This window comes from Dama dama, chromosome 17 (genome assembly GCF_033118175.1).
Source record: "Dama dama isolate Ldn47 chromosome 17, ASM3311817v1, whole genome shotgun sequence".
Taxonomy (NCBI): Eukaryota; Metazoa; Chordata; class Mammalia; order Artiodactyla; family Cervidae; genus Dama; species Dama dama.
In genome coordinates this window covers 45,762,276-45,790,060 of record NC_083697.1, presented here as the reverse complement: position 1 = coordinate 45,790,060, position 27,785 = coordinate 45,762,276, and the positions used below count along the sequence as shown (strand labels likewise).

The 27,785-nt window shown below is 38.7% G+C and overlaps 1 protein-coding gene across 5 annotated transcripts; it reads right to left on the bottom strand.

The window, feature by feature from the left end:
* Positions 1-227: 227 nt before the first annotated feature.
* On the bottom strand, positions 228-19,660 carry PACRGL (parkin coregulated like). 5 transcript variants are annotated; one of them, XM_061164463.1, is made up of 10 exons: positions 19,516-19,660; positions 15,707-15,774; positions 15,436-15,590; positions 14,073-14,140; positions 11,453-11,543; positions 8,333-8,467; positions 8,148-8,195; positions 7,763-7,870; positions 3,621-3,701; positions 228-516 (listed from the first exon to the last, which is right to left on the bottom strand). In XM_061164463.1, exons 2-10 carry the CDS (start codon positions 15,756-15,758, stop codon positions 460-462), a joined length of 795 nt encoding a protein of 264 aa, XP_061020446.1. In that variant the 5' UTR covers positions 15,759-15,774; positions 19,516-19,660; the 3' UTR covers positions 228-459. The 5 variants fall into 5 exon arrangements, with proteins under 5 accessions (XP_061020446.1, XP_061020447.1, XP_061020451.1 ...); XM_061164464.1 differs by having other exon boundaries at positions 15,707-15,809; positions 19,516-19,647; XM_061164468.1 differs by having other exon boundaries at positions 19,538-19,605.
* Between the last annotated feature and the right edge of the window lie 8,125 nt (positions 19,661-27,785).

The following is a 27,785-nucleotide window of genomic DNA, read 5'->3' as shown; positions in this document are numbered from 1 at the left end:
AACAGTGAATTCACAAATGTTTGTCCACTATTTTAAACTCCCGTAGACTTGATAAATATAAAACCCAGGAAATGGCAGAATGTCTAAAAGTAAGTACACAGGTACAAACTGACTGTATAAATGTTATATACAAAAGGCACCAGAATACATACAAACCTGTCCACTGTAAACCAGTAACTGCTGTTCACACAAATCACACACACACAAAAAATATGAAAAAAATTAACCCCACAAGATTGTACTATTATGGAACATTTTTAATAGTTTTCCATTATTAACCATTCTTTCTTTTTGATGAATAACTTGTACTATGATTCGGTGGACCTGTGTATATACTCATCCACGGCCAATAATAATGAAGGATGGCTGTGATTTACAAAAAAATAAACTGAAGTGACTGAACAGGTTTTGCAGATACCCATAGTCAGCATTTAACACCTGTCATTCAGGCTCCTTTCTTCAACAGCATATGGAGCAATATGTGGGAATTTTAGATTTGATGATGATAAGGCTTCCCTGTCAACAGAAAAAAAAATTTTTTAGCCTCATTTGTTATCATGCAGGGTTCCCCCAATAGGTACTATGTTTATAGGAGCATGCCTAAAATAGTGTTCAAAGTTCCAAACAAACAAACCAAATAAGGATGGGAGAAGAATGATGGAAAGAGAAATAGAACCTTTTTCCTGAGTTAAATAAAATATAGGTTGTCTCTTTCTGTGGTTTAAAAATATTTAACTAGAAAAGTAGTTAGAAACCAGACCACCAGTTTTTTAATCCATCTCCTGCCAATCACTTCCCTATCAAATCTGGGGCTCATTACTTTTCTACACCTCAGTTTCTAGCTCTTTAAAGGGGGATAACAACAAAATCCACCTCTGATGGCTGTAGCAAAGATTAAATGAATTTAATGTCTAAAATGTACTCAACAGAGTACCTATCATGCAGTAAGTTCTTACTTGCTTGATAAAGATCAGGATGTGTATTTGTATGTACTTTCCCAAGACATACATGTATATCATTTAAAAAAAAAAAAACTGAATCAGGCTAAGAATGAACCAGTTTCACTTTAAGGCAGACAGTAAACAGATTAGTTCTTTTTTTTTTTTTTTTAACCGATTAGTTCTAAGAAAAAGACGTCATGGCTGTCTGTAAGTAATATTTCTATTTCCCCAGAAGTTGAGTCCTCTGATCACTGTAATACACATAAGCCCTAAGAAATAAAAAACTATTTACTGAGAAGATTGTCTCATAAAGACCCATCTCCAATATTAAAAGAAAAGATATAAACATTGAAGTTTTTAGAAAAGGAAGAACATCATTAATATCATGATGGATTATAAAGTACCTAACTCCAATACTTTGGCCACCTGATGGGAAGAGCTGACTCATTTGAAAAGACCCTGATGCTGGGAAAGACTGATGGCAGGAGGAGAAGGGGACGAGAGAGGATGAGATGGTTCAATGGCATCACCGACTCAATGGACGTGAGTCTGGGTGAACTCCAGGAGTTGGTGATGGACAGGGAGGCCTGGCATGCTGCGGTTCATGAGGTCACAATGAGTCGGACACGACTTAGCGACTGAACTGAACTGAAGGCAAGTACAATAATAATTGTCATGGGAAAGTCTTTGATATGTGATCAAAACTTTCTATTACAATTACATTAATTATTACTAAAATATTATGTAAGACATTAGACGGAGAGAAAAAGAACAAAAAAAGTCTGAGGAAATACCCAACACTTAATAGTTTTTATAACTTCAAAACTTTTTATTCTGTATTAGCATGACTAAAAACTAATAAGATTCAGTGTCAGTAAGAGAACATCTCGGCTAGCTGTCACTGGGATCCTTGAATTGGTCACCTACATTCTCTGCATTCCCCCTCCAAATCCTAGTGAGCTATTTCTAACCTGTGGCTGTGTGTGTGCTCAATCATGTCTGACTCTTTTTGACCCCATGGACTGTAGCCGACCAGGCTCCTCTGTCCATCGAATTTTCCAGGCAAGAATACTGAAGTGGGTTGCCATTTCCTCTTCCAGGGGATCTTTCTGACCCAGGGATCAAACCTGCATCTCCTATGTCTCCTGCATTGGCAGGTGGATTCTTTACCACTGAGCCATCTGGGAAGCCCATTTCTAACCTCTATTTACTCACAAACTGTCCCCTCTTCCACACACACCCCCATGAGATTTAAGGCGCTGGGCTGCCCTTTTCTAGTTGCCCAGGCCCCACACCAGGCCACAGGATGTGTGAAAACCATCTGCAGAGTTTCAGATTGAAAAGTCTTGCCATCATTATTCAGCATCTGTTTATTTGCACCTCAGAGAGGAAGCGGCAAGTTATTTCTCATTCTAATTCTCAGAACAGCAAGCACATTTATAAGCAAGAAGAATTCCTTTCTGTGCTGGGAAGGGATACTGGACTGACTAGGGTACGATTCTGTGCATGTTAACAAGGTGTCTGAAGGCTAACCCTCTGCCTCAGACAACAAAGAAACCCATTATCTAGTAGCCCGGGGACTGACTTTCACATTGTAAACTTTACCCTAGAACTTCATCATGAAAAAAAAAATACAATCAATTTTAAAAGTCACTGAAATTGGTCAAATTAAGTAATTTAGGCAATGCTTAAACTAAAATATCTGCCATATTAAAATTCTATCGATCATGTAAATTTTCTTTATAAATAAGTACCTAGAGCGAAATTGAGTTCTGCAATGTTAATCCCATGCAACTCTGATAAAATGTAACATTCAAAACATGGCTGAATCACTGCATTATGGCAATATTTCCAAGACTAGAATATTTGAATACATCTTTCACGTGATGAAAATTCAATCAACCCAGTTATTTGACAGCACATGGAGAGCAATGAAATCCCCCACATCCCGGTACCTTCCTGCAAGCAGACTAGTCAGCTAAATCACCCCTCTGTGTGCATGTACACAGGTTCAAGCGAGCACAGGTACCTTCCAGACAGAACAACCCAGCCATCTGGGAACCTCATCTCAATCTTTGATTATGGACAGACTTCAAACTGTTCAGACAGAAAAGATAACAAAAGGGAAAAAAAAACCTACTCTTTCTTTCTCTTGGTCCTTTTTTTTTTTTTTTTAACTTCCCAATGGTAAAAGCAAAAACATCCAAAACAGTTTAAATAAAAAAAAACCTGGAGAGCTGTTCTACAAAGGAGGGCCACACGGCAAACACAGTCAAAGTGTGCAGGCCCTACAGTGATACAACCTGGGTCTGAATCCCCGCGCTTACAACTGTGTGACCTACTGTTAATACATAGCATAGGGAACCTCAGGTCATAGTAAGCTGTAAGGGAAGAGCACCTGAAAAACTTTATATATATATGTGTATGGATATAGAGCTGCATCACTTCTCTGTACACGGGAAACATGACATCGTAAATCAACTACACTTCAATTAAAAAAAACACAAAAACCTGTGTGACCTAGGCAAGAAAGAAACTCTGAGCTCTAAAAAGAGAATAATAATATTAACTCCACATGGTTACTTGAGTCTGAAGTGAGATAACATGTTATCTGATCAATTTTATAATATGACTAAAATCTTTAGAAACTACAGTTTATAGGGAATAATGCTCACTTACACTTCCGCCATGCTGCTCCAGCTTCTGTAACGCAGTGGTGATTGGTTCTTTGAATTTCTTGTCCCTTAATCTCTTAGAAAGCTTTGAAAATAAGAGAATGAAATGACTTGAAAAAGTAACACTGTTCACCATAAACAGTAGTAAAAATTCACTAATAGGCTAACTAGAAATAATAGTAAAGTAAGTAAGTATAGTATATATAGTAAGTATATAAACACCACTGATTTTGTTTTAGATTGCAAGGCTTCTTTTAGGAAATATCTCACAAAAACTTACATAGAATAGATGTCACTGTATTTGTTTACAAAGATGGATTTATATTATTTGATATAATACCAAACTTACAGAATCTGCCCAGTATTACCATATTGTAAGTTTTCCAGAGTAAGGTTTCTAAGAAATTACACTCTTTCCCATTCTGTCATTTGTTAAGACCATCTGGAGGACTATGATGGAAAGCTAAGCCTCTAAAGCACATGTGTTTCCTACAGTCAAAAATGGAAGAGACAACAAAAAACAGAGCATTTGCATGAATAATTCAGTAACAGTGACAGGCAGAAGAATCCGCCTAAAACCCACAAGATCACCTAAAGCCCCCAGCTACGTCCTGAAGGTGCCTGCTTGGACAGGCGGGGAGCTCTGACTGAGATGAGAGAGAGAACAGGAGTCAGAATAACAGGAGCAAAGAGGGAAACAGTGCAGTTCAGGCCCTCAACACAACGCCTCGCTGTGTTCCCCCACCAGACGTCCGCACCACTCACCCAAAACCCGAACTCCCAGCTAGAGTAGGACTTGCTCACGGCTCCACTTTCTGGGGATAAAAATGGAGCCCAGGCAAGAACTCCTCATCACCAAACACTTAGCAAGCCCCTGTCCTAGAGCTGGTTTCTGGTTCTTCATCTTCTCAGGTCTGGAAGTGACCAGCACAATTCCCACCACTGAGCCCTGAGTGACGGGTTCTTTCAGCCAGGTCATTGAAGGTTACGGAGGGTCAGAAGAGACTCCCAGAAAGATAAAAAATGCAACAAAAGCAGTTCTAAAAGGGGGACAAGAAGGGCTTATCAATGTCCTGGAGATGAACAAAGAAAAGTGCCCCTTACATATCTTAGGTTTGTTTTCTTCAGACCATGTTACCCTTGGGCAGACGACCACAGGCAGATCCACAAACCACCACCATCTCATCGCATATACCCACCGAAGTACAGATTCTCGGCCCCACAAATTACTTTATCAGACTCTCAGGACAAAGGTCCAGGTTCTGCATTTCTAGCAAGATTCCCAGGTGATGTATTTATTTCTTCCTTCAAGTTTGAGGATCACTGTCCTAGGGTCAGTGAACAGTCTCTCAGAGTTGAAGCTCACAAAGGATACGACTTATTTCGCATATGAAGAAAATCAGTTGTATGTACATTCAGTAACTGGTTTTGAAATTTTTTCCCGAGAAGAGCCCTTTCTTCAAATAAATGTCTAATGTAGAAGTCTATGAGACGTGAAAGTGCAGCCTTTCCGGCTGAATGGGTGGGTGGGGAGAGGAGTGAGGAGGAGCATCTAGCAACTCAGTGGTCTTCACCGTGTGTAGTTTACAGACCAGGGATGAGCCCCCACATATCCTGTTTCCAGGGCCTTCTACTCTACAGAATCCCGCGAGGGCGTGAATAGTGTGGTAGCTAGGTCTCCCCAAAGTGTTGCCACCCCAGGAAGGGAAGAGGCCCTTTCAGTCAGTCCTTGTCTTAGGAAACGCAGAGCTCTGAAGAGGTATGTGAGTGACTGAAGATAAATGTTATTGTACCTTTAAAAACAGTTAAGAGAGTTTAACCATTGATCTGGTCTCCTCCCTCCACCATGGAGGGCAGGGCTGGGAGGCTGTTAGGAAGCTCCACTTCCAGTTAGGGGAAGGGTCCTTTTCTTTACACTTCACTTCCTCTTTACCTCATGCCAGTTCTCTCAGCAGATGTCCTTGCTACGTATTTCTCCCCCAAAACAAAACCAGCCTCCACAAGGGCAGGGGGCATGCGTGGTTTTGTTCAGTATTATATTCCCTGTGCCTCAAATAATACCTGACACAAAATGGGAGGGCAGAGAGCAGCAGATTTATGTTAAACTGCTGATTGTCTGAACCAAGCAATCAAAAATTGATCGATTTTGTGGCCATCATCAAAAAAAGTTACAAACAATAAATGCTAGAGGGGATGTAGAGAAAAGGGAACTCTCCTGCACTGTTGGTGGGAATGTAAACTGATTCAGTCATTATGGAGAACAGTACAGAGATTCCTTAAAAAACAGGAATAAATCTACCAGATGACCCAGCATTCCCACTACTGGGCACATACCCTGAGAAAACCACAATTCTAAAAAACACCTGTACCCCAACGTTCACAGTTGCACTATTTACAACAGCCAGGACAAGGAAGCAACCTAGATGTCAATCAACAGGTGAATGGACAAAGGTGTGGTACATATATAAATGGAACACTACTCAGCCACAGAAGGGATGAACTTGAGTCAGCGGTAGTGAGGTGGATGAGCCTCCCATACATTGTCAAGTAAGTCAGGAAGAGAAAAACAAATATTGTATATTAATGCATATATATGGAATCGAGAAAAATGGCACTGATGAACCTAGTAGAGAACGGACGTGTGGACAAGCAGGGGAAGTGAGGATGGGGCAAACTGAGAGAGGAGCACTGACACATATACACTGTCATGTGCAAAACAGACAGTGGGAAGCTGCTGTATTACCCAGGGAGCCCAGCCCGGAGCCCTGTGATGACCGGGGGCAGTGGGAGGGGAGGAGAGGAGGGAGGCTCAAGAAAGATGGGAGATGCATATATATACAGGTTCGGTCCTTGCCCTCCTGGATGGAAACCTCTACACTCTTGGAAGGTCCTGCCAGCTAAGAGTGACTGTTTACCTGGGGCCTTGGGCCACACCAGATGGTCAGTGCTGACAATGTGATTTACAGTCAGGGCCCCCAGCCACCAGGTACCAGCTCACCTTCTAGAGGCTGGAGACCAAGGTCAACCAGGCAGGAAACAGTGATGTCGAGTGACAGGCGTCTAAGGAGAACCCTGGACGCCCAGGCTCAAATGAGCCTCCCACCCTTCAATGCTCCGTGCATGCTGGCACCCACCACCGCTGCAAACCATAAGCGCGGCCACACCGCTCCACTAGGAGACCGCCAGAAGCTCCACACCAAGTCTCTCCTGGCCCTGCCCTCTGCAGCTCCTCCCCTGGACGATTCAGTCTGTATCCTTTCACTGGGATAAACTGCAACACCGAGTACCAGCCTCTCTAAGTTCCATGAGTCATTTCAGCAAACCTAAGGGTGGTCCTGGGGACCTCCTCAACTGCAGTGCCCCGATTTAGGTTGTGACAGGGTTACACTACTCATAACAGGAAAATGTCTCAACCTGAATCCTAGAGACTCACTAAAAAAATCACAATGTAAAACAAAGAAAAAAGATGAATAACATAGCTCTGCTGCTGCTGCTGCTGCTGCTGCTGCTAAGTCATGTCAGTCGTGTCCGACTCTGTGCGACCCCACAGACAGCAGCCCATCAGGCTCCCGTCCCTGGGATTCTCCAGGCGAGAACACTGGAGTGGGTTGCCATTTCCTTCTCCAGTGCATGAAAGTGAAAAAGAAAGTGAAGTCGCTCAGTCGTATCCTACTTCTAACGACCCCATGGACTGCAGCCTACCAGGCTCCTCCGTCCATGGGATTTCCCAGGCAAGAGTACTGGAGTGGGGTGCCATTGCCTTCTCCGCATAGCTCTAGCAACATCCAATTCCACAAGAATACTTATAAAGTCTGCTTAGAATTCATAGATAATCCACAAGGGCACGAAGACCTCACACACTGTTCATTAATTTTTGTTCATTCAATTCTGTATATTTTTATCACAACTTTAAATTTGCTCATGCAGATGCTTTCCATTAAAAAAAAAAAAAAAAAAACTGAAGAGACTATATTGCCCATTAGTAAAAATGTTTAAGAACAACTAGGTCTGATGTCTATACTTTTTGGTTACAATGATGAGGTTTTTTTTTTCAAGGTTTTGAATCATTTTAATGACTAGTCTGAAGCCATTACATCAGAAAGCAATACGTATACACAAGCCCTCTCCAATCTTTCCAGCACTTACACTGGTAAGCAGATGTTTCAGATGGTCATTAAGAGAAGGACCAACGACGACACTTAGCTGTACCAGAGCATTCAATCCTCTTTCAAACACTTCATCATCCACGTGGACCTGGGGAGGGTTGGGTGGTTCATGGTGCACAGGTAGGGAGGGAAAAGGAAAGATGGATAAGGAGAAAGGGAATGAAGGTGGAGAAAAAGTGAACATTCAATATTAGAAAATGACCAATCAAATCCAGGATTTAAAAAATAATCTTTAGTACAGGACATCTAGAAGCCAAAACTAAATTTGGGTTGACTGAAACATTAAATAAAATACATTGTAGCCTACAGAAAGACTGACTGCAGGTTCATTATTTTCTCTAACTACTCAAGATGTCCCTCTTTACCTTTAGTACATCTTCTAAAGGTATCTTCCAGTAAGGAATCATCTGGCCCTGAAAAACAGTGGCCGAATTCTGCACACACATCGAAATCACAGGTAAAGAAAAAATTTGCATAATATTTGAAAGAAAAAAAAGATGTAAAATATTCTAAATGTACTGCAGAAAGTCTAAAGGAATAAAGGACATACCAGAGCTGCCTTCAGCACAGGAATCAGTCTAGGAAGCAAAGGCATAGCTTTCTCAGGAGCGCCTGTGACCAAAAGTAATTCTCTAAAACCCTCCTTTGACACAAAGGTGTATGGATGTTTAGTCTCTCTCAGACCCTGCCAAAACAAACATACAAACAAACAAACAAAAAAAACAGATTTACTACCCATTTTAGTGATGATAATAGAAAAAAATGTAATCCTTACTCATGTAAGTGAAAATCACGTTTTAGTATTATTTTCCTATTTGTGAAATATGATTTCAATAATTACAATGTCAGTTAAACTAAGAAATTGTGGAACATGGGATATGCATGAAACAAAAAGGATCTTTAACCAAGAAGGAAAGGAAGTAAGAATAAGAAAAAATAAAAGGAACAGGGAAAAGCAAAGGAGAACCAAGGAAAATTAATGAAAAAGAAAAGAGAGAAAAACAAGAGGAAGGAGGATGAAAGAGAGGAAAGGTAAATAAAAAGAAAGAGAAGGAAAAAACTCACTATGAAACTAAAAACATGTTGCTTATACTCCCAAACACTGCCAGAAATCACAACAAATTAGTCTAACATCTATGTTACTAAATCCCACTTTATAAATGCAAAATTGTTGGACCCCCTACCTTAAAGATGACTTTGCAACTTGTTTAATGAGTCTCTAAAATATTATATCTCCTTCACATTTAAATACTAAGATACTTAGAAGACAAATCTTATACTATGCTTAAAATGCATTGTAAGATTTCAAATGCCATTTTTAACATAAGAAAATCAAACAAAAATATGGGGAAAAAAAGAACCTGTGTAAATAATTTCTCACCAAAGCCTTTTGCCCTAAATGCATTAGGAACAATTAGACAGTACTCTTTTTAATTATTATTTTGAGTCAGGATAAAATAGGCACCTTTTTTAAAAAGATAAAACAAAGAAAGTAATAGCAATACTCCCTCAGTTTGACTAATTATTATCTGGAATTAAGTATAACCAGCTGCAGGGTCATGCCTAAAAATACTAATTTTCAACCAATTTGTCCTTGTGGGCAAACCATCTGCTTCCAGGGGAATTCCCTGGCAGTCCAGTGGTTAGGACTCCATGCTTCCACTGTAAGGGACAAATGTTTGATCCCTGATTAGGAAATTAATCCTGCATGCCTACATGAGGTGTAGCCAAGAAAAAAAAAATCCCCAAAACAAAACTATCTGCTTCTAAATGGTGATGAAACACTTCTTTTTCCACATGCCGTCATGCTTTTGAAAACTATGCTGCCAAGCACACTGGCATCACAGAACACAGGTTCTATGGTCTTAGGAGCACCCCTATCCTGTTCGTTTTAGAGATGAGGAACCTTAGGTCAAGGTGAAATGGATTCAATAGTAGTGGTTCTGTCACTGCTTTCCCATTAGTAAATGAGGAGAGGGGAAAGAGAAAAGTTTACACAGGACAGAAATAAAATCAGTGGTGTTTGCAAAAACAGATATTTAAAAGATTGACTCTATGAGATCTAAACTAAACTCAGAGTTCCTTTAAGGATTCCTCAAGTCAAAGCACTGCCCCTGTCTTATGACTAGCTAGAGTATGTTTTCAAAGGTATCACTATAGTTTTGATTCATCTAAAAAATTGTGTTCTACCATATGTAAAAAGTTTAAAGCTCAAAAAAGAACTAATGAAATACAAGCATCTTTAGTTTGTAACACAAAGTTTAAAAGAGACTGATTAACATTTAATTTCAAAATAGGCTACCCATAAAGATACACTCCTTCTTACACGAAAATATCTTCTGCAGGCTGAGGTACAAATTAAGAAAAGCTAAGACCTAAGATAACTTGGTAGTCTTCAGAAGTAATTGATGTCTGTGTGCTAAGCCACTTCAGTCATGTCTGACTCTCTGTGACACTATGGACTGTGGACTGCAGGCTCCTCTGTCCACGGGATTTCCCAGGCAAGAATACTGGAGTGGGATGCCATTTCCTTCTCCAAGGGATCTTCCCAACCCAGGGATTGAACCCACATCTCTTACATCTCTAGCATTTGCAGTCGGGTTCTTTACCACTAGCACCACCTGGGAAGCCCCAATAGTAACAGATATGTCCGTTTCAAAGAGTAAATAAACTACAAAAACTAAAGGAGGAATTAGACATTCTAAGCATTCACTACAATTAAGATATCTCAATCAGCACAACTGTCTACTTTTTCAGATCTGCTGACATCTGGCCTATCCCACAAGTTTTACAGGAAAAGCAAATGTTTCTTTGAGTGAAGAAAAAAATAATCTGAATTTTTTCAGTGTCATATCTTTTGGATTCCTGACTACTGTATGACTTATCCCAGAGGCACTGCCAGTTCAGATTAATACCATCAAGGCTCTAATGTAAGGAGACTTGCTTCTTAACAGCGACAAGAACAAAACGATCCTGAAGTCTTAAAGAAGACGAGTTATGGTTAAGTACAACTGGTTAATTCATTTCTCAACTTCTGTCTCCAATTCTATACATTTATAAATAATAACATTCACAAAAGATATCTCTGACTCACTTTAGGCTAATACTCTGCCAACTTTGTTCCTGACACAAATGTTAATATAAAGGAATATGTGAGAAGTTTTTCTGAAATCCTCTACAAAACCCATCTCTGATATTTTACTTAAAATGTACAAGAAGGCAAAAGCCCTGAAAATTACCCAAAAGAACATTTAGGTAGTTGATATCAGTTCCCTAAGAAACATATAATATTAAAGGTGATTTAATGTAGGTGACTTAATAAATGTTCCACAAGGAAAGACCAAACAGTCACTGTTAAATGATTCTAGTATGAGTTCAAATGATGATACCCTCCTGATTGGACTAGTTCAATATAATTCCAAGCAGTTTAAATTAAGTACGAATATTTTATCTACTTATCTACAAATCCCTGTGCAGATTAATCTCATGTTTATAAAGCTGATTCATCAGTTTCTAAGAAAACCATTCATAATTAGTTCCTAAGGAAGTGTAGGGTTTTAATACCTGTTCTTTTATTTCAAAAGTAAAGAATGAGATTTACTGATGAGTTACAAAATAACATTTAATGCAATTAGAAAAAATAAACACTCAGGAAAGATAGAGTATTTACCTCAGCTAAAGTAATAAGAAGAGGATCGAATGGAAGCTTTTCAGGAGGACATTCCCACTGTAGCCTGTGTTTTACTGAACCATGGACCAACCTAAAATATAAAAGTCAGTGAATGTGACAAGAACAAGAGACTTATATACTGAACAGTGATTAATCACAATATACACATTCTTTCTTCAACATAACCATACTAGAATTATTTTATAACACATAGGAACTTCATGACTTTAAAAGATATTACAAAGGTACCTTATAGAGCAATAATTGCATATTTACAATCCTACAAATTCCTACCCTTTTAACAAAATTGTTTGATGACAAAACTACACATCTCCACATTTGTTAAGCCTACAGTTTTGGAGTGCTATTTGCGTCTTAATGCAAATGTTACACTTCACATGGTTCAGTCATAACTATAACAAAATAGGTCACCCATAGACAAACCAACAGCAAACCTATCACAAAATAAGCAAACAACTGTGATAATTAGAAATAATATTTTTTTCATAAGCAATATTAATTTTCAGGCATGTATCATTTGTGCATGCTAAGTCGCTTCAGTTGTTTCCAACTCTGTGACCCTAGGAGCTGTAGCCCGCCAGGTTCCTCCATCCATGGGATCCTCCAGGCAAAAATACTGGGCTGCAATGCTCACTGCAGCACTGTTTACAATAGCTAGGACACGGAAGCAACCTAGATTCCCATTGGCAGACGAATGGATAAGAAAGTTGCGGTACATATACACAACGGAGTATTACTCAGCTATTAAAAAAGAATGCATTTGAGTCAGTTCTAATGAGGTGGATGAAACTGGAGCCTATTATACAAAGTGAAGTAAATCAGAAAGAAAAACAGCAATATAGTATATTAACATATATATATATATATATGGAATTTAGAAAGACGATAATAATGACGCTATATACAAGACAGCAAAAGAGACACAGATGTAAAGAATAGACTTTTGGACTCTGTGGGAGAAGCCGAGGGTGGGATGATTTGAGAGAACAGCACTGAAACATGTATATTATCATACGTGAAATAGATGACCAGTACAAAGCCGGTGCACTGGGATGACCCAGAGGGATGGGGTGGGGAGGGAGGGAGGAGGGGGCTTCACGACGGAGGGACACATGCACACCCGTGGCTGATTCATGTTAGTGTAGGGCAAAAACTACCACAGTACTGTAAAGTAATTAGCCTCCAATTAAAATAATTAATTAAAAAAAAAAAAAGAATACCGGAGTAGGTTGCCATGCCCACCTCCAGGGGCCCGGCCCAGAGATTGAACTGGCGTCTCTTACATCTGCACTAGCAAGTGAGTTCTTTACAACTAACAACATGTGGGAAGCCCATATATCATTTAACCTAAACAGAAATAATCTAAAGGAAAGCCAGGTTTTATCCCTGTTAAAGAGAGGAAAACTGAGGCCAGGAATATGCAATGGACCATGCAGGGTGAAAAAGTGGTAGCCCCTTGAATTAAAGTCTCTGCTGTTGCTGCCTTTTTTTTTTTTTTTTTTTAATATTCTAACAGCCTTTATTGAGGCAGAACTTGAAATAAAAATGGACACTGTTCACACAGTGTAAAATTTGGTAAGTTTTAATGTATGAATACAACCATGGAAACATCACCACACTCGTGACACAGAATTTATTCATTACACTCAACTGTTATTTCACACTCCTTTTGTAATGTTCTCAACTTGGCATCTTCTAAAGAATACTAAAGTGTTATTTTCATAATCCCAAGAAGCCTTGGCAGCACTGTTTTTACATTTTTAGCAACAACAAATTCTGAGAGTAGGAAGAAGGTATAAGACCTTTAAAATAGTTTCAGTTCAGAATGTAAATACAAAATAGTAACAATAATAAATTAAAAAATGCCCCCTGAGCTGACTTTTCATTCCTGGCCTTCCAAATCTGAAAATATCATTAAAAACTACATTTCTTTAAATTTCAAATACCAAAAAGAATGCTATGATTATTCTTTCCACAATGAAAATAAAATGACCTATCATCTACAACAGGTTAAAACTGGATATACTTAGAAGAAATTAATGTTTCTCAGTAGTGAACTCTTAAAAGGATATCCCTCTATTAGTAACCTGCATTGCTTTTTTAAAAATAGCTTGATGTCCACCCAGAAAGGCTACAAAAATTACATCAAAAGAAAACAAAAACAGCTGTACTATTCATTAAGAAATATAAGTTCAAATAAAATTTGAAATATCTGATTTCTGAAATATAGTTAAAAAATAACAAAACAATTTCATTTAATTGTCAACTTCCAGTTCAGACAAAAGAAGATTATTTATCTGAAATTTTCCCAAGCCTATGAATGCTTAAACTGTTTTAGAAACTGTTTCAGTCAATTTCTTCAATTATCTGGTGGTTTACTATAGATTTGTCAGTAATTCTCTTTTGGAATTAAAATTATTTTTTTCAACAGTGTCCTAGGATCTATATCAATCCAAAAGACAAAGTATGAATAAGTAATTCACCTGTATTTCAACCTCCCTAGTAAATAAAACTTTCAATACATTTAAATTGGAAACTGTATTGATTTTACTCAATTATTTTGAATAATATGGTCAGTTATAACTTGTATTGATCTTACCTGCAAGGAATACCTCCCTTAGAGTAAATAGCTGCAAAGGCAGAAGGGGCTCGTGGCTGTTCACCAAACTAAAATTAAAAAAAAAAAAAATGACAAGAATACAATAATTATTACTATCATCTCCACTTAGTGATACCTAATCAATTTCAATCCTGCTGAGGTCAGAGGCAAAGAGACACCCTGACTTTGAAGCCTACCAAGCTTGTATCAAGTACATCATTCTACTCAGAAAAATGGCTGAGAAAAATGATCATTCCTCTCCACAATTTGTATATTTCCTTTAACCCTTGTTTCAAAGGCTTGGAGGTAGCTGAAACCACATATAAAATAAACATACTATAGATAAATATTTTTAAATCTAAATATTATAAATACAATAAAGATAATTTATCTTTCCGCCCCTCCTCCACTGTGACCTTTCAAAGTGAAGGCTAAATGGAGAAAAGGTGTACGGGGAAAGTAGATGCATTTTTAACCTCCTGCATATCACATATGTCCTACTTGTCCTCCATTCAAATATGTACAGTCTGGAAGGTCAAAGAACCTAAAATTTCTTGACGCTGCAAATGACAGAAAGAAGCAAAGGAACACAGAAGCTTAAACTATTTTCCATTTTTCTTTTATAAAGTCAATCTCCTCTTGCCTTTGGATAGTTCATTGTATCCTTGCTTAAGTATCTGCTGTATTCTACCTGCCATCCAAGTCTGTGTCTCAGCCACTCTCATAGTCCCCTTTAAAGGCTGAAACCATCATCGTCTATGTAAGGCTGGACCAGACACCGTCTGGTGTTGGAGCACAAGTGTGTTCACTGCGTGGATAAACTGATAAACTGTAGAAACTTACAATTACGTACTTTTATGTATATAAACCTTATGTTTGTTAAATGTGATTAATCTGCTTTGAGAAAGCAAAAGAAAGCTAGTGCTGTAGTTAGGAATTCTGGTGGAGCTAATTTTCAGGTCATAAAGAAACGGTCAGAGATCTTTATGCAACTATGAAAGCTTGTAATTCATCCTTACAAGGTTACATTTTACAAGGTTATTCATTGATATTGAGAAGTATAATAATCACAGTAAATTAAAAAAAAAAAAAAGAAAGTTGATATGCAATTTATTTTATACTCTACAGTACTCATCCATGAATGTGATATGACATACCGAAGCTGACTGATTTCTAGCTTATACCTTCTCATTCCCACACTCATATCATTACCTCCATTCTTCATCATGATTACCATATGCCTTCCTTCACAACTAGCTTAAAACTAACAAAAGAAACAGGATACCTGTTGAATGGCTCAACAGTATATAAAAGTCTAATACTTTGGAAAACCTGCTAAGTCAGGAATCTCTTTTGTACCTACCGGGTTAATTGTTTTAGGGTTAAGTTTATCGCTTGGTCGAGGATGAAGTTTTCTTGCAGATTCTGGAGAGCTGGTTGATGATGAAGATTTGCTTTGTTGAACTGGAGTCCCATGTTTTACTTGTGCACTTGATGATGTCCTTTGATCACAGTTATCTGAAAATAACAGAACATCAACAAAAAAGAAGTGAAAGCTCAGCCTGCATTCACCTGTACAAAGCATGTGTCATTAACAAAATCTACCTCTGCATTTAAAAAGCAACACTCTGTACCTGTCAGTCTGTTTCTCATCTGGACACCCCTATGGCACTCTGATTTCTGCATTGCTTCTCCTTTATTCCTGCAGTTACATGAAACTTGATTTCAACACTGTTTCTGGGGAGGAGGATTCATTGACAATGTAAAGACCAAACTGAACAGAGTAGGAAATACAGTAAAAGTCCCACAGAAAAGGTATGATATAGAGCAAAATGCCTAAAAAGCCAGTAAGAAAATATGAAAATAATCAACTTTAATAATACCAATAACAGCAAATTAAAAACCCTCTGTCACTCCAATGAATTTTTTTTAAAAATATCTGTAAGCAAAAAATATAAAAATATGCATTTTTCCATTCAAATAGTCCAAATACACTTTTAGAAACTCAATTGTAATCCTCTGGCCATATACAGAAAATACAGACTAGATTTCTGGGGAAAGTGGTTGGCACGTCCCCTACTGTCTGCACTTTCTCCGGCTTCTGTATTTCCAGAGTTCCCAGTGTTCACATCTGCATATCAAGTCCTACATTTCCAGTGACGTAAGGAGCTCTCCTACTAACATCACCCAAACTGCGGTTTTCACACTGAAGTTATGAACCGCCTGTCAGTTCAAAGTACCACCAGTTTTCTGATCTCTCAGGCTGAAAAATTCAGGGTATCTATTGTCTCCTTTTCTTCCATTTCCTAGACTCAACCCTACAGATAAGATCAATGTGACATGATGAAGTAGAAGGAGCTCTGGGCTCAGATTTGGGACTGCCTCTCCTCTTTACTAATTACAGGTTTATGAACTTAAGCAGATTGTTTAATCTTCCTAAGCCTTGATTTCTTGGGCTCTGAACATGGGGGAGACACTAATCCTATCAAAGCTATTACTGAAGGTTAAAGAAGATAATATGTCAAGCTTATCCAGTGAATGATAGTTTACTTCTCCCTCTCCCATAATTCCCTCTTTGCTAACAGGAGGTCTCTAATTCATAGCCCTTGTTTTCCTGCCGAATCAAATTATTTCAAAGAATCTGCCACCACACACCCAGACTTATACACTCAACTGCCCACTGATATTTCTAGGTCTAGCTCCAATCCCAAGTTCCAAGCAGGCTTTGCTGACCATCACTTTCTCAAACGCACGATTCCACAGCAGTTGGATTTCTGCCTTGCTCCCTTATTTCTCCTTGATTACTCCATTCCCCCATTTACATGACACTCCAAATATCCTTTCATTAGAGTACTTCCCACTTTAAGTCTTTAATATAGTCATTTTTCTATAACATCTATAAGATCTTCTCTTAAGGCCACGTAGATGTAGTCTTCTACATGTAAATGACAGCTTTTCAAATATTTGGGGACACAAATCACAACTCTTTAGTTCTCTCTTCTTCAACTTAAAACATTGATGCCTTCTTAAATGAGTAATAACATGAGATTATTTTAATTTACTTGACAAATTAGAAATCTTCACAAGGAGGGCAAATTTCCATGTAAAAACATTCAGCCTCCAAATATTTTAAATACAATGTGAACAGATCAAACTACCCTGCAAAGATAAACTAAATGTAAGATCATTTCTGTAACAGAGTAATTTTAAGTTTTGATTTTCTTAATTTGATATGCTGACCTAATTTTCTCAGCCTACTACCAGCAGATGAGTTACTTCCCAATATCACACTTCACATTCATCCCCAAGGCATTTTCTAAAAATACAGTAATTATTAGCTCATTAAATTTGTTAGATCCTATCCTAAGCTAACACAGACTTTAATTATGACCTATTTAAAGTGCAACCTAATACTGCCCTTCAGTGATTATTCAACAAGTTGGACTGACACAATTTCTATGTTCTTTTATATGAAAAATATGAAAAAATATGAAATATATGAAAATATATGAAATATATGAAGAATATGAAAATATATGAAATATATGAAGAATATGAAAATATATGAAATATATGAATATGAAAATATACGAAATATATGAAGAATATGAAAATATATGATAAAATATGAAATATATGAAAAATATGAAGAATATGAAATATATGAAAATACATGAAATATATGAAGAATATGAAAATATATGAAATATGAAGAATATGAAAATATATGAAATATATGAAAATATATGAAATATATGAAGAATATTAAAATACATGAAATATGAGATATATGAAAAATATGAAAATATATGAAATATATGAAGACTATGAAAATACATGAAATATATGAGATATATGAAAAATATGAAAATATATGAAAAATATGAAGAATATGAAAATATATGAAACAGCTGTCCTAAGCTAACACCGACTTTAATTATGACCTATTTAAAGTGCAACCTAATACTGCCCTTCAGTGATTATTCAACAAGTTGGACTGACACAATTTCTATGTTCTTTTATGCCAAACAGCTGTTTCTATAAGGTACTAACTGGAAAATGCTACATTAGATTTTGAATAAGTTCAAAAGGCTACTGAAACTCTTCATTTGAAAAACATGTTAGAATATTGAGCTTCCAAAGGTTTTAAGTATACAGGACAGTTTTTATGTGTGATACAATTATGCAGTTTTCAGCAACAATACCAAAACACACACACACACAACGATGCAAACATTTCCCTGTCCACTTCCAAAACACCTATGTTAGAGCTTTTTTCCAAAACAGATTTTCAGTTACTGTTAAAATATCACCCTTTACCTTATAGACAAATGAAGTGTACTCAATTTTTAAAAATAATATCCATCTGAGAGCATACCACCGACAACAAACCCAGAGCATGAGTTGTTTGTAAAAGGAGAAAAAAGCTTAATTCATCTTACAATAGCTTTTTCATTAAATAACAGGTGAGGGTAGTGTAAAGGGTTAATGGTCGGAAGAAGTGAAAAAGTAACTTTTTTGTGTTATAAATATTACAAAGGATACCCTTCAATCTTTTACAAAACAATATAAAGATTCTAAATATACACTAGAATCTATTAATCCACTTAACCCCAGCACCTAAACTATGTCACAATATTAAGAGAGCAAACAAACTAAGCAAGCCCTACTGTGGACCCCTCATTTTTCACCTTAGGTTTCCCGTTAGATGCTGCGGGTCATCTACAAGGGGTTACAGGCATCCGGGTCTGTGCTAGGAAAGAATACTTTTCTTTCACTGTTTTGGACAGCTCATATATCTTATTTCTTTTTCCACATACCTATTCTTCCCACACTTGCCTCTGAGACCACTGCACTAAACTACCTGCTAAATTCTCAGAGACAGAGGTCACTTTTTTCCCCTACTCTCTAATCTGGTGTTTGGAAGGTTCCAAAAGTGTAACAGGAGCCCCACAAAAGAAGGTGAGCTCCATCTCTAAAGCTCCTTCAAATTTCAAAGAACAGCCACAGTATTCACCTAGCCCAATCCTTTTCAGCGTAAAGAAAATCCAAAGAGCCAGTATTAAGGGTCTTCATATTTGCTTTCCATTTCCCTAGCCTCTTCGCCTCCAACACCACACATTTCCCAATACCTAAGACCAGTCCAGGGCCAGGATGCTGTCAAAGTTAGAAAATGAGGACATGGAGAGGAAAAAATGGAGAAAAACAAGAGTTGTGTTTTGCATTGTTTTTGTTTTTTTTTAAAGAAGGCCAGATAAAAGTGGGTAAAGGTGTCAGTTTCAAATAAGGCAACTCTCAACCAAAGCCAGACCAGGAAGGGCGCGCTCATGGCGCTTAGCATCTCCAGGCTCCTTAGCAACGTGGTCCCGTGGCCATAGCAACTGATCAGACAGGAAGCCGCCTCCGCCGAGAGAATGAGGATGGCACAACGGATCCCGCTCACCGCTCTAGGGACCCGTTCCTACCGCTCCTCTCTCCCACCGCGATCTGCACACCAGCCAACCAGCACCCGCTGGGCCACCAGCCGCCGGTCCCGTCGCCGGTCGCCGGGGACCGGGAAAAATCAGGTTTCGCAGGGTTCCCGGATCTTGCGGCGCCGCGCAGTGACGTCGGACGCACCCTGCGTCCTCAAGCCAATAGCATGGAGGTCGCAGAGTTGTGCGGGCAGGAATGGTTGCCCTGGCAACGAGGCGCACAGTATTGAAAGGGCAGCTCGCGAACTTGGCGCTCAGTCTTCGGTGACAAAGGGGTACCGGGAGCAGAGTATTTCCGGAATGATAGCGTCAAGGAGCAAAGCAGAATACAGGTTCCTTGTACTTCCTGCGCCGCAGCCTTACCCTAGTCTATGTATTTAACTCCTACGTTTCTCCTGCGCACTTAGCTCGACGGTCTCCGTGTATTATTGCCCTAAATCCTCTAATAGCTGAGGACCTTGGACTCTCGCCCCAGGGTGTTGCACGGCTAAGGCCAGAGCCATCTGCCAGCCCAGCTGTGAATTTTCCTTTCCTGTCATATTTTACTAATTCTTATGCTGTTGCAGTCAACTGTAGTGCAGGGGTCGTAGGAGATGCGGGTTCAATCCCTGCGTCCCGAAGATCCCCTGGAGTGGGAAATGGCAACCCACTCCAGTATTCTTGCCTGAAGAATCTCAGGGATAGAGGAGCCTGGTGGCCTGCATAGGGTCGCAAAGAGTTGGACGCGACTGAAGCGACTTAGCACATGATACATACATACTTTAATTTTAAAATAAATGTGTTTGTGTACCCCCAGATTATTTACAAAAAATGAATACTGCAGGAAAATGCGTGTCCCCTGGCAACTGCAACAAAAGCGTTTGGTGTCATAGTAAAAAACTCAAACCCTTTCAGCCCTGTCTATTGTGTACCTTTCTAGCGTCCTCTTTTTTTTTGTCAACCCATGGCCTTAACTTTTTGCTCAGGTAATATCTGACTATACAGTTGACATTGTTTGAACACTGCAGGAAGTGTAATCTTTCCCGACCCTTGATACGCCATGCTAGCTTAATTGCTGCCCCAGAAGCATTTTCACTAGACTCTGAGTTTCTTCAGGACAAGCATGTGCCTTTTTTCATTCTGTTTCTCCATTTCTAGGGCATTACAATGGTGCCTCAGGAAATACTCTTTAAATAAATGCACTGAACGAATGAATTCTATGCATATCTATTTTCTCTAATGTTCTGCAAAACTTGCATACAAGTCTATATTAACTTTTAAAATTCATTATATTGTATTTTCCTATGGTCTCCACCAGACTGAAATTATTTCCACCACTTTCCTATCCACAATATCTAGCCCAATACATATTTAAGTAATTTTTTAAGAAAAAAAGAAAAGAAAATCCTCTTCCTTAGCTATTTTCACCTTATCATCTCTCTTCTCTAGCTTCTTAAAGATTTACTGTATCACCTGCCCCTTTCTTCACTCCTAGCATCTTCAGTGGCAGCCTTGGCAGCACTAGCTCATGATATTTTAGCCTCTTTGCCTGGAGTGTAAGAAAGTTATACAAATATAGTACAAAAGTAAATGGATACCTACCAAGTACACACTGTATGTAGAACATACCATTAGATGTTGGAAAATCAATGCAAAATATAAAGGGAAAGTTAATTGATTATGAATTTCTGATTTTATTTTATTTTTTTTTTGAATTTCTGATTTTAGAATAAGTTCATGTAACTCCCTTTTCAATTCAAAGTTGAATTTAATTTCTTTCAGGTTTTCTTTCTGTCAGTAGAAGAAAGTTAATCTTCTTGGATTAAAGGAGGAACTTATTCCATCACTGTGGAAAGGCAGTGATGCTAGGAGGGGTGGGGCAACTAGCCCTCCATTGTCATCTGCCTGTGCTGCCTTCTGCTGAGATGTACTTTCACCTTTCTGGTCCTCAGTCCTTCAGTCGCCATCCTTGTGGATAGCATGTGCATATCTCTCCTTCGGGGTTCTCATTTACAGCTAATTCTTTTCTTCTCCTAAGAACCCAGGAGATACTCTATTCTTTCCAACTGAAGTGAGAGGAATCCACCTGTTGGGTTCCACGCTGTGGAGATCATGGAAATCTAGTGAAACTGCCTTTGAGTTTTGCCTAGACACACCATGTGTCCATTTTTTCTGATTTTGCACCCTGCTGGGATCAGAGATAGCCAGATTCTTATTAGTTCTGTGACATTGCCCGTATGGAGGGAGGGGAAGGCAAGTATGATTGGAGATGATCAGATGGTCTGTAATTTGTACAAAAAGGAACAGAGTTTCTTTAAAGTAATTATATCAAGCCAGTGATACCTTTGATATTTTCTTTAAAATGGTGACCAAAAACATGTAATTAAGAAACAGTCACAAGCGAAATATGAATCAAAAGACACTGTCTCTTTGCACTCAGATCTGGACCTTGACTTTGAGTTATGGTTTATTCTTCCAAATCTTCCAAATAATGACTGATCCATTGAACTTGATTTTTGAAATTTCAAAGCAGAAAATTTGACTCTCATCAGTTTCTTTTTATCATGACATGCCCCTTCCTGAGAGAATTAGCATAAAATACTGCAGCTGCAGTTGGCATGAAGTGGCATGGGGTAGCAGAAAATATTATTTTTGCAGAAACATTTTTATTATATTAGTTGATAATCTATTTGGTGATCTTCTATAGGATTTTTTCTGTTTTGAGATGCCAGTCAGAATGATATACCAGTTATAGAGTTTTTCATTCCACTTAGTTCAAATATAGACTATTAAATTGAAGGCTAGAAATAGACAGGAAATGAATGGGTTTCTTATATCTATTAGATATAGTATTAGAAAATCAACCACAATTAAATCAGTTGATTAAATCCTAGGTAATTAATTCTTGTTTTTCTGACCTTGAGTTAATGAGTCTTCTTTTACAATCATTTGCAACAAGTCTAAAAGAAATGGAACGCCTTGACTTTGGCTCTGACAGGTGTCCATGATGATGATGTCAGGTTATAATGGAAACCGGTCCAAATGACTTTATTCCATCAAACATCAATGGTTAAGACTCCTGGTACAGTCTGTTGCTGAGGAAATTGTTTTTGACATTTGATTTACTTTCTAATTCATGGATTGTGGAGATACCTTTACGTTCTTGCTACTCATGGAGTAGTTCTTAGATCATTATCATCATTTAGGAGCCCCACCTAGGTCTACTGAGTCAGACTCTGCATTTAACCAAGATAGATCCCCTGGAGAAGGAAATGGCAAGCCATTCCTGTATTCTTGCCTGGAAAATTCCATGGACAGAGCAGCCTGGAAGAAGCAAAGAGTCAGACATATCTGAGTGACTGAACACACACACGCACGTGCACACACACACACACACACACAAGATTCTCCAGATGAGGAAATGTACTTTACAGCTGAAGATGTGTAAGGAAGAAAGAGAATAGGAGTGTTTCCTATTAAAGTATCATAAGACCCATAATACTGGGGTGAAGGAGAATGGAATCCTCCACTGACGTACATGCATAATAATTTCATAGTGATTCAGTGAAATATTACACTGAGAGAAAGAACATTTTGTCAGCATTCAGGTTTTTGTGAGTTGAATTTTATCTCCCAAAATGTATATGTTAAAATACTAACCCCCAGTACCTCAGAGTGTGACCTTATTTAGAAATAGGGTTGTTGAAGATGTAGTTATTTAAGATGAGGTCTTACTGGACTAAGATGGGCCCCTAGTCCAAGGTGTCATTATAAATGTCCTTATAAAATGAAGAAATTCAGACATAGATGGACACACAGGGAGAGTACCATGAGAAGCGGAAGGCAAAGATGAGTGATTCAGCAGAAGCCAAGGAACATGAAAGGTTTCCAAAGAAACTGCTACAAGCTTGGAGAGAGGCTTGGGAACAGATTCTCCCTCTGAAGTCTCAGAAAGAACCAATGTTGCTGACACCTCGATTCCAGACTTCTAGCCTCCAGAGCCATGAGACAGTACATTTCCATTGCTTTGAGCCACCAGGTTTATTATGGCAATCCTGCCAAACTAATACAAGAGCACAGAAAAACCTTCAGAGCCCTCTAATTCATCCTATAATGTGTGTCATGATTGTCTTCTGTTGAAGAGATGTACCAAATCTAGAAACAAAATACTTCTTTTGGACAAAACAGATCAACTTGATTACATGTATAAAACAAACGTTTGTTGACGTGTATGCCAGCCTTTGAACATGTGACCTTAAATTGGCTTTTATGAAGACTGAGCGTGACACAATTGCTGAAATATATTTATACTTACATTTTAGAATTACATGCATATATAATAATTAATCCAGAAGGAACTGAGACTCTCCTTTTGTTTTGTTAATTTTCTATACTCTGGTATTGACCTAATTAAAAATCTGAAGATGCTAACTTTTTTCTAGTATCTTCCTTACTAACATGAGAAAGGAAATACTTGGTGTTGCCCAGAGCTGTTAAGAGATGCCCCCCAAATGGTTTGGGTTAGGTATAAAAGACATACTAATAGTTGTATTCTGGTTATGGGATCTGAATTCGGCAAAGGAAATTTTTAAAAGAATTATCAAAAGAGGAAAGGTGCAAATAAACTTTAAGAATGTAAACATAAAATATGATTGGAGCTTAGATCATTATGATGACATTTAAAATCAGCTCAGCAGCGTATAATAATTAAGAACTTTGCATTTTTCAAAAGTAAGCCTTTTTTGAAATAGGTTTCAGATTATGGGGAAAAAGCACATAAAACAACAGGCTCTTGAGTGAAAATATTATGTGATAGAAAAATCTCATTATCCAGACAAAACAGAAGGCACAGAATAAATTTTGCTCTTTCTTCCTAAAAGCAGACTGTATGTTCAAAGTGCACATTTAACTACCCAATAAATAATTGTTGGATAAGCTAACTAATAGTTTCATTGGGAAAGAAAGTAAAAAAACATTGCTCACTTAACTGCAGGGTTATTTGTTGAATCTAGTTGTAGTCTGAGGAGCCAGAGAGGGCTCTAACTATTTGGTTGGCTGAAACATGGACCAAAAAAGTGACCTACAGGAGATCTAGTTGAAATGTCAGAACTGCCTGGCTATATTGTAGAGGAAGGTATCCACAGCCTGGGGTATATTGGAACATTAAAGTGAATTTACCATGTGAGATCTGCTCACTCAGTCTAGGAGGGCGGTGGAAGCCACTGGGGCAAGTGGAAGGTAGTTTTCACCTTTTGTTGTTCAGTCACTTGGTCATGTCCGACTCTTTGCAGCCTCATGGACTGCAGCGTGCCAGACTTCCCTAGCCTTAACCATCTCCCAGAGCTTGCTCAAACTTATGTCCATTGAGTCAGCGATGCCATCCAACCATCTTGACCTCTGCCATCCCCTTCTCCTCCTGCCTTCAATCTTTCCCAGCATCAGGGTCTTTTCCAATGAGTCAGCTCTTCACATCAGGTGGCCAACGTATTGGAGCTTCAGCTTCAGCATCAGTCCTTCCAATGAATATTCAGGATTGATTTCCTTTAGGATTGACTGGTTTGATCACCTGGCAGTCTAAGGGACCTGAGACTGTTCTCCAACATCACAGTTCAAAAATAAAGGTGTGAGGGGAGTCTCAGAATCCTTGAAGAGCTCTGTGGTCACTCCTTGTTGGTCAGAAATTACATGGAAACTGCTGCCACTGAAGCTGGGCCCCTAAATGCACTGGGGACAAACTGATCCCAGGGTGCCAGAGGCTATGTGGCCACACTTAACCGCCAAAGGTAAGGTAGGTATGGTTGCCGTGCTGACATTGGAATCAAAGCAGCAATGAGAATAGTCTGTCTCATAGAGACCTATGGTGTTAGCTATTAATGATGGCCTCCCTGGCAGAATATAGATGAGCAGTTCAATTCTTACCAGCTCTGTATAAGCGGAAGTGTCTATATGTCAAGTGAACAGAAGCTTAACTTAAATCATCAATACCAAGAGAGTGACAGCCCTTCAGTGAATCCCCAAACTTGAGGACGTTTACAAACCCAGAATCCATGGATCTTGAAGACCCTGCCACACTTGCAAAAATCTAAACTGTTAGTCTTTCTCCAAGTCTTTTCCCAAAGGGAAGTCTGACCTTTTTCCAGGCTGACTGTGTAATGGGAAAAAAAGAAATCAGCATACTTCTCAAAGATGAGTGGACACTAGCTCTGAACTGAATTCGAAGAGACATAAACATCCCTATGACCCACCAAGTCAGAACAGAGGCTTACCAAAGTCAGGTGGTTGATGGAGTTTTCACATCTGCCCGTCATGGCCTCAGTGAATCTCCCAAACCATTGTTGGTTATTTCTCCAATTTCAGAATGTGTAGGTAGAATAGACAGACAATGGCAGAATTTCCACACTCACTATCCAACCTTTGGAAAGAAGCCATAGGTAGAATTGGAAGCCACTAGAACAGACTCTACCTAGGAAAACTGTTGTCTAGTCACTAAATTGTGTCTGACTCCTTTGTGACTCCATGGACTGTAGCCCATCAATTTCCTCTGTCCATGGGATTTCCCTGGCAAGAATACTGAAATGGGTTGCCATTTCCTTCTCCAGGGGATCTTTCCAACCTAGGGATTGAACCTGTATCTCCCGCATTGGCAGGCAGATTCTTTAGCCACCAGGTAAGCCCTACCTAGGAAAATAGTTAAACACAATCAGTACCATGTTCCTAGTAGAATAGTAGAGGTTAATAACACCATCGAGAACTTACATGTAGTAGTGATGGTTCTCACCACATCCTCATTTAATTCACCCAAGTGGCCTATGGGGCTTCCCTATGTGGAAAACATATGTATCTTGGAGAAAGTGGATTATCATATACTCAACCAGGTGGTGATTCCTATTGCATCTGCAGGACAAGAAATGGTTTCATTGCTGGGGGAAATGAACATATACCTGGGTTTGTAGCTATTTATCTGGCAAAAGCTCTTTTCTCTGTACCTGTCCATAATGCCCACCAGAAGCAGTTTGCTTTCATCTGGCCAGGCCAGCAACACACCATTATCAAACGTCAGGGATATATCAGTTTTCTAGCCCTCCATCATAATTTAGTCTACAAGGACCTTGATCACCTTTCCTTTTCACAAGATATAGCACTGGTCTATTACCTTGATATTATCATGCTGATAGGATCTAATGAACAAAATGTACCAACTACTTTAGACTTATGGGTAAGGCATTTGCTTGCCAGAGTATGGAAAATTAACCTAATTAAAATTCAGAGGCCACCACCTCAGTGGAATATCTAGGAGTTCAGTAGCGTGGTCATGTCAAGATATTCCTTCTAAGGTGGAATAAATGCTATCTGACTTCTCCTACAGCCAAAAAATATATACCATGCCTCCTGAGCCTCTTTGCAATGTGGAGGCAACATATTTGTCATTCAGGTGTGTTACTCTAAGCCATTTACTGGGTGAACTGAAAAGCTGCTAGTTTTGAGTAGGGCCCAGAACAAGAGAAGGCTCTGCAATGGGTCCAGACTGCTTTGCAGGCCATTCTGTCACTTGGCCCAGAAGATCCAATGTACTTGAGATGTCAGTGCCAAATAAAGATGGTGTTTAGAACCTCTGACCTAAAGCAGTCCTTTTATTGAGGTAAAACCGGTTTTAAATTTTTCCCAAGTTCTCCTTTATTCTTTATTTTTCCTCTGCATACTTCACCTGATAAGATGGTTCATTTTACCTGTCAACTTGGCTGGGCCATAGGACCTATGGTCAAGCAGTATTCTGGATGCTTCTGTAAGGGTGATTTAGATTATATTTTTATTAGTGGAATTTGAGTAAAGCAGATGGCTCCCCATAATATGGGTGGGCCTCATCCCATCAGTTGAATGCCCTAGTAGAATAGAGGAATGCCCTCCCCCGAGCAAAAGGAAATTCTTTGGACAGTCTTTGGACTCGAACTGAAACATGGCTCTCTCCTGGTTTTCAGCCTGCTGGTCCACCCTGAAGATGTGAATCATGCTAATTTTCAAAATTGCATCAGCCAGTCCCTTAAATTAAATATATATCCTATAGGTTATTTCTTTTTTTTTTGTAAAATAATACACCAGATTTCTCCAAGCTATGGGGTAATTCCTAATTGTTCAATAGAGCAGCTTTGAAAAGCAGTATCAGAATCTATAAAAATAAGTACAATCTGAATCTCTGGGTTTCCCTGGTGACTCAGTCATAGAGAACCCGCCTGCCAATGCAGGAGACACAGGAGACATAGGT

What these genes read in the sequence shown, in the direction of transcription:
- PACRGL (XM_061164463.1), bottom strand. Translation starts at nt 15,758, where the DNA reads ATGCAGAAATCAGAGTGCCATAGGGGTGTCCAGATGAGAAACAGACTG. An exon ending in TTCTTATTACTTTAGCTGAG is followed by an intron (nt 8,468 to 11,452) that starts GTAAATACTCTA and finishes TTGTTTTGGCAG; the next exon opens with GGTCTGAGAGAGACTAAACA. An exon ending in TGGAGCAGCATGGCGGAAGT is followed by an intron (nt 517 to 3,620) that starts GTAAGTGAGCAT and finishes TTCTGTTGACAG; the next exon opens with GGAAGCCTTATCATCATCAA.